General features: G+C 37.5%; 1 protein-coding gene across 1 annotated transcript; it reads right to left on the bottom strand.

The window, feature by feature from the left end:
- Positions 1–482: 482 nt before the first annotated feature.
- On the bottom strand, positions 483–5,502 carry LOC131935172 (transcription factor cwo). Its single transcript, XM_059291541.1, has 5 exons — positions 5,399–5,502; positions 4,023–4,118; positions 3,739–3,838; positions 1,118–1,211; positions 483–744 (listed from the first exon to the last, which is right to left on the bottom strand). Exons 1-5 carry the CDS (start codon positions 5,417–5,419, stop codon positions 483–485), a joined length of 573 nt encoding a protein of 190 aa, XP_059147524.1. The 5' UTR covers positions 5,420–5,502.
- Positions 5,503–14,708: the final 9,206 nt, after the last annotated feature.

Raw genomic sequence — 14,708 nt, 5'->3', positions numbered from 1 at the left:
ACTCGTTATCATTGATATTGCATGGTTACTGATAAAAATTCTACTATTTATTTACATTACCTTACATGATATTTTGCAAAATTATTTTCAATGGACATACATCCACATGCGCTAATCAATAAATTAAGGTTCAGATATATACACGCATGTAAAAATATATATGGCTATAATAAATACATAAGTATATTTAATAAATATAAATGCATGTTCACGAAAATATATCCATCCATTGATATACACAAGCACATATATAAAAATGTCATTTCTAATGTTAACAAGCTGTGACTGTGATAGAACGAAACTCAAGAATAAAATGTCACCCACTGCTATAGAACTGAACTGTTTCGAACTGAACACATCGAAAAGACCAGATTACAATGAAATGTCACATTATAGAAGAACATTTTTCTTCTGCTTTGTACTGCAGAAATGAAAGCATGGTTATCTTTTTATTTTTAAAACTAGATTCAAAAGATTTGATTCTAGTAAGAAAGTTTCCTCTTTAAAGTTTGTTTCAAGGCAAAGAACTCTTCCTCCCACGACCGTCTCGAGAGCTTGTGGGACCGAGACGTTGGTGTCTGACTCTGTTGACTGCCCATCACGCCCGGCATCAGTCTAGCACTGTCTGTCTGTGGTCTGTCAAATCTCTGCAGGGTACCTGTCTCACCGGTAAAGTACTGACAGGAAGACTGCAGGCATTTCTCTGAGTACCTGGAGTTCAGGTAGTCGACTAGTCCACTACACCTGGTTGGGGAGGGGGGATTTCTTCGTCATTCACAAATAATTAATTGTTACCCACTAAGGCTGGTAAGTAGGTCACCAACCAGTTCTACGGCTCAATAAAACCTGCATGAGCCATAGAACTGGTTGGTACTTACGAGCCATATTACAAAAAAAATAATTTAAAACAACTAAAATATAGACAAAAAAGACAAAACAATAAATATTATCAGATATAACTATCGAGCAAAATATTTTAATACTAAAATAAAATCGCAGGTCTTCTAACAGGCTATACATTAAAATAAAAGCAGCAAAAGAAATAAAGGCTAGAATAGATAGAGAATAAGAAAGAAAAAAAAAGCTCTTTACACGTGTAATATGGAGCATGGCTTACCTCTCGTGCTTACATGGGCCGAAGTAAGCGTCCAAAAACTGCTGGACAACTTCCATACATTCTGTGTACCCGTCATAGAAGGCATTGGCGAAGTCTAAAAAATAAAATTTAGTAAATCAACCAATTTTAACTATCGATTCGTTATTTTTGAAACCTTTTTGTCTTAAGATAATGGGAAAACTGTTTTTTCTGTTTAGTCTAGACACAAGGCGTTCAATACTTTAGCTGTGCTAGTATTGGAACACTAATATTCTAGTAAATCAGATGAAAATTAACATGTAAAGTAAAACACACGTTATACGCACATGTGCGTGAATTAGAAACAAAATGGCGGTCTTTGATATTCTCAAAACGGCTGGGCATTCAGCTTACGTGTCCATCTACCGCCCCACCCCTAGCGTTATTAGTAACAATATGTTATAATTATATAAGTAAACACGTGATACCAATTTACGGCCATGTTTCGCGTAATTTTTCAGGTGCTTAATGTTTTCTGTACAATACAGGAATTTATTAGAGTGACGGCTTCATCTAGTTAGAGGCCCTATAGAGACTAGACTGCACACGCATTTGACCGCCTCTGGTTTACGTATTCTTATGAGTACAATCAAGATACGTTACAGTCTTTTTAAATAATTCATTTGTAGCTTAAGGTTGGAAAGATTATTTTTTCTTAAGAAAAAAAAAATTTGATAGAATTTGTTTTTATAAAACACGTTATCACTTTCTACATTTATTTCTTTGTATTTAAAAAAAGTTCGCTTTTTAAATTAATTTTAAGATTTTTCTTGTGCAGATTTGCAACTGGATGTAATTGGGTTGTGAGAAGGGGAAGACACTCTGGGATTTCACGCGCTGCCATTATATCACGTGACGCGAGACTCGGCGTGATTACCACGTGATCTCAACTCCTGGGAACCGCCGTTCAGGTCACGGTCTCATTCACACGAGCACGTGACTTCCTAGTGTCGTAATGAGTAGCGCGCGACCGGACTGACGCGGCCCGGCGTTCTGCACGTGCCAGACCCACGGTTGCCTGCCCCTTACATGTGCCCATAATGCACCGGCACGCGGTGCGGGCGGAAGTGCCTTTGTCTTCCCGAGCAGGCTACACTCCATTTTTATCAAGTTTTTTTTTCTACCCCTGTGACCAACGGGTAGACCTTTTGTGTGGGGATTTCTCACACTAAGTGCTGTAACACACAATAAGTGTGGCAGTACCACACATTAAGTGAGGGGGCACCACACACTAGATGAAGCAGCACCAGTGTTTCTTCCAGACTTTTTTCTCCGGGGGGGGGGGGGGGGGCACTTGAAATTTTCGGGGGGCGGTAGACTTTCTTGGGGGGGGGGGGGGCGGACACTGTTAAGAGAATATATTTTCTATATAATTTTCATTTCGTTCCGGGGGCGGTAGACTTTCTTCGCCCCCCCCCCCCCGAAGAGATGCCTGGAAGAAACTCTGAGCAGCACCACACACAATTTGTGGCAGTACCACACACAATTTGTGGCAGCACCACACACAATTTGTGGCAGCACCACACACAATTTGTGGCAGCACCACACACAATTTGTGGCAGCACCACACACAATTTGTGGCAGCACCACACACAATTTGTGGCAGCACCACACACAATTTGTGGCAGCACCACACACAATTTGTGGCAGCACCACACACAATTTGTGGCAGCACCACACACAATTTGTGGCAGCACCACACACAATTTGTGGCAGCACCACACACAATTTGTGGCAGCACCACACACAATTTGTGGCAGCACCACACACAATTTGTGGCAGCACCACACACAATTTGTGGCAGCACCACACACAATTTGTGGCAGTACCACACACAATTTGTGGCAGCACCACACACAATTTGTGGCAGTACCACACACAATTTGTGGCAGCACCACACACAATTTGTGGCAGTAAAACACACAATTTGTGGCAGCACCACACACAATTTGTGGCAGCACCACACACAATTTGTGGCAGCACCACAGACAATTTGTGGCAGTACCACACACAATTTGTGGCAGCACCACACACAATTTGTGGCAGCACCACACATAATTTGTGGCAGTACCACACACAATTTGTGGCAGCACCACACACAATTTGTGGCAGCACCACACACAATTTGTGGCAGCACCACACACAATTTGTGGCAGCACCACACACAATTTGTGGCAGCACCACACACAATTTGTGGCAGCACCACACACAATTTGTGGCAGTACCACACACAATTTGTGGCAGCACCACACACAATTTGTGGCAGTACCACACACAATTTGTGGCAGCACCACACACAATTTGTGGCAGTACCACACACAATTTGTGGCAGCACCACACACAATTTGTGGCAGTACCACACACAATTTGTGGCAGCACCACACACAATTTGTGGCAGTACCACACACAATTTGTGGCAGCACCACACACAATTTGTGGCAGCACCACACACAAAGTTAGGCAACACAACACTTTCTGTCACAGCACCACACACTTGGTGTGGTAGTACCACACATCAACATCAGCACCCCCCCCCCCCTTTATATCAACACCCGACACCTCAACACACGGTAAACCCCAGCCTCACAATGTGCATGTCTCACCTCTATTGACGGTCTGACTCTCAGCTCGCTTCGCCTCTAGCGCCCTCAGGTACAAGACAGTGGTCTCTAGAATCTCTGCCTTCTCGAGCTTTCCAGGTGCCTAAGTGACCAGTAGAGAGAAACACGTGACCCATGACAGGTGTACAACACGAGAGAAGGGGGGGGGGCAGAATTGTATGTGACACAAAATATTCATGACATCCACATGTGAATACATAGGTGTTGTAACACTAAGAGTAAAAGTTAACTGTGCAAATTACGTTAAAACTTAGATGACTACAAACCTTTCTGGAGAACTCAACAAGCACTGAGCGAGAGAGGTCCACAAGACATTGGTTGATTCGGTCCCTGCGGTGTTTCTCTACTCGTCTGTGTGAGCACTGTGGCAGTAAGGAGAGAACATTAGTGAGACTAGTGAAATATTGAGGAGAGGACATTAGTGAGACTATTGAAATATTGAGGAGAGAACATTAGTGAGACTAGTGAAATATTGAGGAGACAACATTAGTGAGACCATTGAAATATTGAGGAGAGAACATTAGTGAGACTATCGAAATATTGAGGAGAGAACATCAATGAGACTATTGAAATATTAAAGAGAGAACATTAGTGAGACTATTGGAATGTTGAGACAAAATTGGTGAGACTATTTAAATTTTGAGGAAACAATATTAGTGAGACGATTTAAATACTGAGGAGACAAGATTAGTGATACTAGTTAAATAATGAGACAAGATTAGTGAGACTTTAAATATTTAGGAGACAACATTAGTGAGACTTGTTTAATATTGTGATGTGAAGGTGTGGGGAGAAGACAGTGAATTATATCATTTACTTATATGTCAAATTTCGTCTATCTATCTGAAACAATACTCGAGTTATAGGCTTTTGAAAAACCAATCGTAGAATAAGTTACCGGTTACCGGAAATCGCTGAAAAGTTGACTTAGAACTACAAATTTGATATAATACTTATATATGAAAGCTCATCAATCTAACTGTAACGGTACTCAAGTTATCATGTTCACAGACACACACGCACATAAACATAAAATACACATACACATACATACGGACAAAATTGTAAAACTGTTTTCCAGTCGGAATTCGTGAAAATCTCTCTTTCGATTTTTGCACGACCACAATACTTCCTCTATACTTCGTATACGAGAAAGTACAAATGTAGTGAAAAGACTGTGATGACACAGATTTAAAAGGTTTAGTGAAATCACCGGATTAGTGAGCACAAGTCTTAATCCTTATGAGAATATGATAAAGCTTTGTTTATTATTAACTTTTTTTAAAAAGAAGTCACCTTTTAGGTCTGCCCACAATTAGTCATTCTTAAGTTTCAAAAATCTGTTACGGAAATGTATCGCTTCATTTTAAATTAACATTTCACGCAAACTTAAAAATTAATTAATGGTATAATTTCGTTTTAATTAATGGTATAGTTTTTTTTTCATCATTCATGAAACTGTATTTAAGCCTAATGTTTCCTATTTCATTTCCAGTATAGCCTACTCGTTGAAATTGCTTAGTTACAAACTGTTATCTAGTCCTACACACCTCTTTAGAATTCTAGTTTTATGCAGACATGTGTAATTGTTTTTTTATTTTTTAACAAAAAAAAGTAAACAAATATGACAAAAAAGTCTCACCTCTAAGTATTTTTCATCCATGTCTAAGAATTCTGTAAAACAGCTTCAAATATGTAACATAGATATAAAAATAAATTAAAAACAAATTTTTCTGTCTCAGACTTCAGATTCCAGTTGTATTTCCCGTCACACACCACTCCAGCACACACTAGCACCCAACTCTCGTCCACCACATGCGTTCCTGCGGCTCGTTCTATCGGGGTTACCCGTTGGTTTAGCGCGTCACGTGACCGCGCTATTCAGCACTTGTGACGTGATTATCATGGCGGCGCTCGATGCAATAATTTATGCTGGCGCTAATCAATGCTTTCTGCTCTCCACCCACTTAAATACCACGTGAACTTCGGCGCTTTTCTTTTTTTCAATTTTAATTCAACTTTGCTTAATTATCAGTTAAAAAAAAACGTTGATTGGAACAAATAATTAAAAATCCCTAGATGAAAATCTTTTATCTTCAATCCGTGGTTTAGGTTTGGCCTGCATAGTTAAGTAAATAATTAACAGACATGGCTTAAACTTTAAACACACAACAAACAACCCGCAGGTTTATCCAGGCTAAAATGTAATTGACATGAACAATTAGGATGATTTTAGCTTTGCAAATTGCTTTTACACATTTAACATGGGCTGTATTATATTTTGTACATTTAGTTTCAGAGTTTCTGTACATACATTAAAATTAGGCTGAATTGTTTTTTTAAATATATATACAGGTTTTAAAAGCATTCTTAAAGAACAGGTTTAGAAAATTAGAACATTCATTTAAATTCTTTAAGTTCTATGACATGGGGTTTGAAACATATATTTGGAAGTTAAAATAAAAATTAAATAGAAATATATTTTGTTGGTGAACTTAATTTAAACAAACTTTTAATCCGATTCACGTTAAAATTTAGTTTCTTATTTAAACTGTGGAAGACTTTTCAAAATTTGCATTGAAGAATTTGCATAATAGTTTAAAGTTTACGAAACTGTACAAGAAATAATTTTAAAGAATAAATAAAAGAACAATAGTGTGAACTTTTGAGCCATGTGTTGATAAAAACCAGATCCAACCGAACCAATTGGCACAATTTTCGTGGGTTGAAAAATCTGGCCAGTGCTATCCAACACTTGTGCCAGGCATTATTTATTCATCAGCTGGGGCGAGGCTACAAGTTGCCGGAGTGGGAATAAAACGCCATCAACGTGCGGTGAACGACGTCATGGATGCTGAGTCATTCTAGTCGTCTGCTAAATGCTGGTGTTGTGTCCTCCAAATGTTAGTGTTGTGTCCTCAGTCGTCTGCTAGATGTTGGTGTTGTGTCCTCAGTCGTCTGCTAAATGTTGGTGTTGTGTCCTCAGTCGTCTGCTAAATGTTGGTGTTGTGTCCTCAGTCGTCTGCTAAATGTCGGTGTTGTGTCCTTCAGTCGTCTGCTAAATGTTGGTGTTGTGTCCTCCAAATGTTGGTATTGTGTCCTTCAGTCGTCTGCTAAATGTTGGTGTTGTGTCCTAAGTCGTCTGCTAAATATTGGTGTTGTGTCCTCCAAATGTTGGTGTTGTGTCCTAAGTCGTCTGCTAAATGTTGGTGTTGTGTCCTCCAAATGTTGATGTTGTGTCCTCCAAATGTTGGTGTTGTGTCCTCCAAATGTTGGTGTTGTGTCCTTTAGTCGTCTGCTAAATGTTGGTGTTGTGTCCTCCAAATGTTGGTGTTGTGTCCTCCAAATGTTGGCGTTGTGTCCTCCAAATGTTGGTGTTAATTCCTCAGTCGTCTGCTAAATGTTGGTGTTGTGTCCTCCAAATGTTGGTGTTGTGTCCTAAGTCGTCTGCTAAATGTTGGTGTTGTGTCCTCCAAATGTTGATGTTGTGTCCTCCAAATGTTGGTGTTGTGTCCTCCAAATGTTGGTGTTGTGTCCTTTAGTCGTCTGCTAAATGTTGGTGTTGTGTCCTCCAAATGTTGGTGTTGTGTCCTCCAAATGTTGGCGTTGTGTCCTCCAAATGTTGGTGTTGTGTCCTTCAAATGTTGGTGTTGTGTCCTTCAAATGTTGGTGTTGTGTTCTCCAAATGTTGGTGTTGTGTCCTTTAGTCGTCTGCTAAATGTTGGTGTTGTGTCCTTCAAATGTTGGTGTTGTGTCCTTCAAATGTTGGTGTTGTGTCCTCCAAATGTTGGTGTTGTGTCCTTTAGTCGTCTGCTAAATTTTGGTGTTGTGTCCTTCAAATGTTGATGTTGTGTCCTCCGAATGTTGGTGTTGTGTCCTCCAAATGTTGGCGTTAATTCCTCAGTCGTCTGCTAAATGTTGGTGTTGTGTCCTCCAAATGTTGGTGTTGTGTCATTCAGTCGTCTGCTAAACTAGGCATGCTGCCCAGCTTTGCTTAGGCTTTCGAAAACATTGAGAATTTGAATGCTTAATTAATTCGCCCGAGGGTCGGTCTACGACCTCAAGAGTTATGAAGAGGTTCCTCCGTGGACATTTTTTTTCGATTTATAAGGCGCTCATATAAGGCGCCGGTCAGTCGAGGTCAGTTTTGACCCCATCATCGTAGACTTTTCGGCCAACCGGCCCCCGTGTTCTGTCGCCCCAAGGCAAGATCCTGCCAAATTTGAAGCGCCTGCGGCGCCGGGAAGTGCCCTATCGGGCACCCGACAACTTTGCTTTATATATTATAGAGATTAGCAAATTGCATAGATAAACAAAGATTTCAATAAAGTAATTAAGGCCTGAAATACTTTAGTATAGAAATGTATTATTTGAATAGATGAATCTAGAATCTCTAGATCTAGAATCCAAATACATAAAATAAATTTTATGAGTTTAGGCCGGAAAAATTGTATTGTATACATTTCATAGTGTACGTAGATCTAAATCAAATTTGAATGAAATAGTTCATTTCTTTTCATTCTAAACACGGCAGATGACGTCATTAGTTAATGTATAAGCAATAGTGACGTCACAGTTTTATGCGTTCTTTTTCACATATATTAATGCTTTTCCGGTTGCATAAATAATACTGTTTCTCTATATTCGAATACGCCTTTATTTTTTATTTTTCTTCTTTAAATAAAATTGTGGTTATACATTTAAAACATCTAACATATTATTTTCAACAAAAGTCCGTAAAAAGTTCTCGATTTATCGCTGCCGATTCTGACGTGATGTCCGGCGAAAATTTTTTGCGGACAGAGAAAGAGAGAGAGAGAGAGATGTGCGAACGTGGGGATTTATATATTAGGATAGACATGAGAGGGGGAGGTGGGTAGTGTTGAAGGTCACGATTCCCGTACACGTCAGTCGCTATTCTATAGCGTCATCACATTAAAATCCATTCTACTCTCTAAATTCGTAACATACATCGTCTGCAGTGGGTTTTAAAAGCAGGAACCAATGCACGTGACAGGAAGTGTTGACGGGTAAAATTTCACGGGGTTAAAACTTTTTGATACACCGTACACGAACAAGATCGATGACGTGAATGCAGGAGTTATGTCCCCGCTGTGAACACAAAAACAATTTTAAGCAAAATTCTACACATTTTGATAAAGCATAATACTTAAAGCATAGTTAATCTAAATCATTTTTTTTTCATAACAGTTTTCTAAAATTACTTCTTTCAATAGAAGATTCATAATATTAATACAATTTTATAAAAATATATTATACACTTTTTGCTATCTCCACTAGATAGCCTAACATCGCAGGCACTAAAAATATAGAAATGCCCATTGCAACAGTGAAAAGAAAACATCGCCGAACAAAACAAGATGGTGACTGGAATTCTGACAGACACAGCAAAAAAAAAACTAGAAAAAAAAACTGTAGAAAGCAGGTAGGAACAGAGTTTCTTCCAGGCATCTCTTCGTGGGGGGGGGGGGGGGGGGGGGGGGGAAGGGGGGCACCGCCCCAGAGTTTCTTCCAGGCATCTCTTCAAAGCCCCCCCCCCCCCGTAAATTTTTTACCGCCCCCCGAACCAAATGAAATTTATATAATTTATATAGAAAATATATACTTTTAACAGTGTCCGCCCCCCCCCCAGAAGAAAGTTTACCGCCCCCCCCCCCCGAAAATTTCAAGTGCCCCCCCCCCCGTAGAAAAAAGTCTGGAAGAATCACTGCACCGCCCCCCCCCCCCCCCGAAGAAAGTCTACCGCCCCCCCCCCCCCCGAACGAAACGGAATTTATATAGAAAATATATACTTTTGACAGTGTCCGCCATCCCGGAAATTGTTGTCCCCCCCCCCCCCCCCCCACCCCGAAAATTTCAAGTGCACCGGAGAAAAAAGTCTGGAAGAAACACTGGGTAGGAATGGCCCAGGACAGAGAAAGATCTAGTATGACGTACATTACTTGCCGGGGTGAAGGACGGTAATGTTGGTGCTAATTATTCTTTCAATCACGGTCACATTTTACCAATTTTAAAAATAAAAGCGTCCGTTAACACGCTCTCGACATTGATAATTTATTTGTGATTTCAATTATTGTTATTTTTTTTATATTCAAGTTACGAACACGAAACTAGTTAAATTATTTTTTTAAATTTACACAATACAAAAAGTGTTGATTATGTCCCTTATACGCGTGACGTATGGTTCTGTTTGTTGGGCTCGGAGTGTTAATTAATTTAGCGTAATGCCCCGAAGCGTTAGATAATTACTCAGCAATGATCATGACAGTTAGATAACCCCATCCGTCACGGTGACCAGAGTCATCGTACCAGTGTCCGGATCTCTTCTTGCTATCCGTGTCTCTGTGCCTGTCCATGTTTTTCCATGTTTGTCCGTGTCTCTCCGTGTCTAGCCGTGTTTGTCCACGTCTCGCCTTGTCTCTACGTGTATCTCCGTGTTTGTCCGTGTTTGTCCGTGTCTCTACAATTCTGTTCGTGTCTGTCCGTGTCTCTCCGTGTCTCTCCTTGACGACCTACCTTGATATCCCTACGAGACACCATCTTCCATGGTGAACAAAATACCAGCACATATAAAAACTTACATACCAAGTTTACAAACGCACGAAACTATCTACATAAAACATTTCTGTCCTTAGTAAAAGCATTATCTTGTAAAATCCTATAAAGGGTTTATGAATCATAATCTAATTACATTTATAACATGAATTGTATAAACACGAAGTTATAGAATTTTAAAGCTGACTTTCTGCGCATTTCTTAGAAAATGATTTAAATTATAAACAATGAGAATAACCAAAAGCTAGAAATGTAAAAACATATGTAAAGATATGTAAAATATACATTAAACTTCATTAAAAGATAGTCTGTTCATTTCAAATAAAATTACCGTCAGTCTCTCTACACCCCCCCCCCCACCCCCACCACTTTGTCCTATAATGAAAGTGAGTTGACTGCCATTCTGACGTCACACATAAAACACACGTCTAAAAACCGGACCGAAACCATTAGTCAACAGAAAGCAGATCCTATTAATAACCACCAATTGTTTACACTGCCGGTATGAAACCACGTGACTCTGGTCCATCATGGCGGACGAGAGAAAACGTGACCGCTTGTTCCGTTCTTCCACGGTACTTCGTCCAACCTTGTTGGTCCTCCCGCATGAGATGAGTACTAACTTTGTTGGCTAATTAATCACGAGGGCCAATCAAGGACTGAGTAGCGTCACCTGATGACCCACATACGCAGCAACCGAATACGTTTTATGGGATTCGTAGTACGAACAAGAGAGGTATCATGGCGGCTGGAGAAACGGTTTGGTTATTTGGCCAATTAATAAAACAACGGAAGTATCATATCACGGAAGTTTCGTAAAACATGAACAGAAAATCCGAGAAAATCTGAGAAAATCTGAGAAAATCTGAGAAAATCTGAGAAAATCTGAGAAAATCTGAGAAAATCTGAGAAAATCTGAGAAAATCTGAGAAAATCTGAGAAATTCTGAGATATTTAAGATGTACGAGAAAATTTGAAAAAATCTTTGAAAATACTTGTGAAAAAAAGAAATTATGAGAAATTATGAATAATTATGAAAAATTTAATTTACGAATGTAGGTTACTTGATCCGTAATATTAATATGTCGTTGTGATTGCGTAGAGTATCCACATATATCCACATTATGTATTCACGCAAATGTTAATTGTGAACCCAAAGAGTTTACACATATATCCACATGTATACACGAAAATGTTAAATGTGATTTGCAAAGAGCTAACACATATATCCACATGTATCCAACAAAATGTTAAATGTGATTTGCAAAGAGCTTACACATATATCCACATGTATCCACGAAAAAGAGAGGGCGGAGCAGTAGAGTAGAAGATGAATGTTATAAAACTGACCTAACCAACGTTTTAAAAAAAATGTAGACCCTATTGTGTTATATATGCGGAAACGTCGCATCAAGTCGCTAAAGCATTGGGTGTTGGCCCACGACACTTACAGCAGTTGCTGTTTTTCTTGAGGGTGAGATATATTTAGAGCAATATAAATCGTTTAGTAAAACAATACATACATGAAAGGGCGGATTCCGATAAAAAAGGAAAAGGGAAAAAATTGTGACATTGAAGGATGACTTACCCCCTTCCCCCTTCCCCGACATGACAACTTAGCTGTACTTATTTTAAGTTAAGTTTAAGCAAACCTTATGTGTGGATAAAGCTTAACTATATATGTAAATAAAATGAAATGACTTTCAAAGATTATACTGCATATATATATATATATATATATATATATATATATATATATATATATATATATATATATATATATATATATATATATATATATATATATATATATATATATATATATATATATATATATATATATATATAATATATATATATATATATATATATATATATTAGCAGAGGTGATTCATTTATAAATCTGCTAAAGTAATGTAGCACAATAGTCATGCCTTAATACCACATGATGTAATATTAATGGAGTTTTATTTTCTTCGTTTTATTGAAGGCAATAAAAAAGACTAAATAAAACTATTTTTTGCCATTCTGTATTGCGTGAGTCTTGGTGGTTCGCGCCGTATTCCGCGTGGTCCGGTCAAATACTTCACGTCCAGTTACCAGGCGACCACAAAAAACGCCGAGATAACCGCCTCGTCAACAGGCATTGAGAGTCTGTTGGTTTATTCTGGAATTCTCGGTAATGGCTGGCAGATACCCCTCCCTGCGGTCATTTGGCAGTCCGCTACTTGTGGGGGTCAGTAGAGATTGATGGATATTTGCACACATCGGTACGTGAGTTTATGTCCATTTTTATTTTTATTTTGCACAATTACCATTTTTCTTTATAAAGTGTATTAATAAAGAAAGTTTTAAAGAATATTCCAGAAATATTATAAATAGCTAAATTATAAATGAATATATATATATATATATATATATATATATATATATATATATATATATATATATATATATATATATATATATGTATAATTTAACTTATAAATAATACTGCTATTTATACATTTGTTTTTATTTCAAAATCACGTGGTGAAATTTAGTCATGTTGCAAGTAATACATTTTTGGATTATGTCTTTTCGGAGTACTTAGTATAAAAATGAATAAATGTGTATTCTACAACATGCTATTTTTTAAACTTAAAATGCTATCCAATTCAAATAAATCGGTTTTCTTTTTATTGTGAATAAGATCAAGTTGATTAAAGTTAAATAAACAAAAATAATTATTCATTTTAATTACTAAAATAAAATTTGGACTAAATTTTTTTTAAAACTTAAAATGCTATCCGATTCAAATAAATCGGACTTAACATTTATTTCTTTTTATTGTGAATAAAATCAAGTCGATTAAATTTAAATAAACAAAAATAATTAAGCATTTTAATTATTAAAATTAAATTTTGACTAAATACCTATCGTAATTTAGTTTTGAAAAAACTAATTAGACAAACACATAATAATGCTGTTAATATTTTACCGTAGCCTATATTTTTCTCACTAAATCTCTACACGTTCCCATATCTTCACTAAGAAACAATGCCGCTATTTTTTCCTCACTTCTCTAGAATAAAAGCTCAAAAGTTCAAATTATTAGCATGATTTATTATATTTATGCACTAATGTTCATTTTTAAAATAACCTTTAAAATTCTACAAATTTGAATTAATAATATAATACTAACTTAATATTATCGGTCAATTGTGCTTTCGACATTTCTACACTTTGGGAAAATAGCCATTAAGGCAAACGCCAATATGTTCAGCATTCACTCATATAGGTATCGTTAAAAGGTATTTAATAAAATATATTAAAACAAGAATTATTGTCTGTTATAAGGGCGGGGTGAGTTGGGATGTCAACAATAAAGATGGTTGGTAGCACTTGTTTTTTTTTTTTTTTTTGTTTAGAGATGGAGGGTTTACGGATGTTAGGCGATACAGTGGTTACTAGTATTGAATGTACTGGTAAATAAGTGGTGATTTACTTACGATGTTTAATGATACATACAATAACCATGGTTGGTGACACATAAATTAACGATGGTTGGTGATACACACATTAACGATGGTTAGTGATACATACAGTAACGATGGTAGGTGATACATACATTAACAATAGTTGTGATACATTAATGAATGACGTTTGATTATATATAAAAAAATGATCTATACCGATACAATTACCACGTATGACTGATTTTTTAAGATCTATCGAGTGTGACGAATTAATTAATAAACTTAGTAATCAGATTCAAACCCCACTTTTCAAAATTGTTCTCACGGTTTTATCATTTATTGTAAATTTAGGCGTGTTTTATAATTTATTGTAAATTTAGGCATGTTTTATACTTTTAACAACTTTTGTGTGATTTTTTTGATGATTTTTTTGACGCTTTACAAGAAGAGAAACGGATTAAGAAGGAATGGTGCAAAAATCGATCGGGATGACAAGATAGAGATTTACACCCCTCGATAGCCTAGGGTCGCTGAAATACACGGGCTGAGATTATAGAGGTTCCAAGTGTGTGATAGACTAGCTGAAATACACGGGCTGAGATAGAGGAGAGGTTCCAAGTGTGGTGTGTAGGGCTAAATACGTGTGGGATATAAACCGTTGTGGTCACTCTTCCATTAGCCATACCCACATAAGTCTACTACCCAACAGTCATGACGTAGACGCCGAGTTAAGACCCATCACACGGCGCTGGGTCTTCTTTTTTCTTTTACGTTCGTAATTTTTTATGTTGGAAGGAATTCCCTCCAATGTAACCTTGTATCACATGTCAACTTGTGATGCGAAATATAGGCCGTTGACTCTGATTTCAGCCTGCTTTTCTTTTTGGATTTGCTTCCTTAGCCTTTGCCCAAATAAAT

This window comes from Physella acuta, unplaced genomic scaffold (assembly GCF_028476545.2).
Source record: "Physella acuta isolate Inbredline_101_S28 unplaced genomic scaffold, ASM2847654v3 ptg000133l, whole genome shotgun sequence".
Taxonomy (NCBI): domain Eukaryota; kingdom Metazoa; phylum Mollusca; class Gastropoda; family Physidae; genus Physella; species Physella acuta.
Note: the sequence above shows the minus strand (reverse complement) of the source record. Positions and strands in the feature narration are given on the sequence as shown.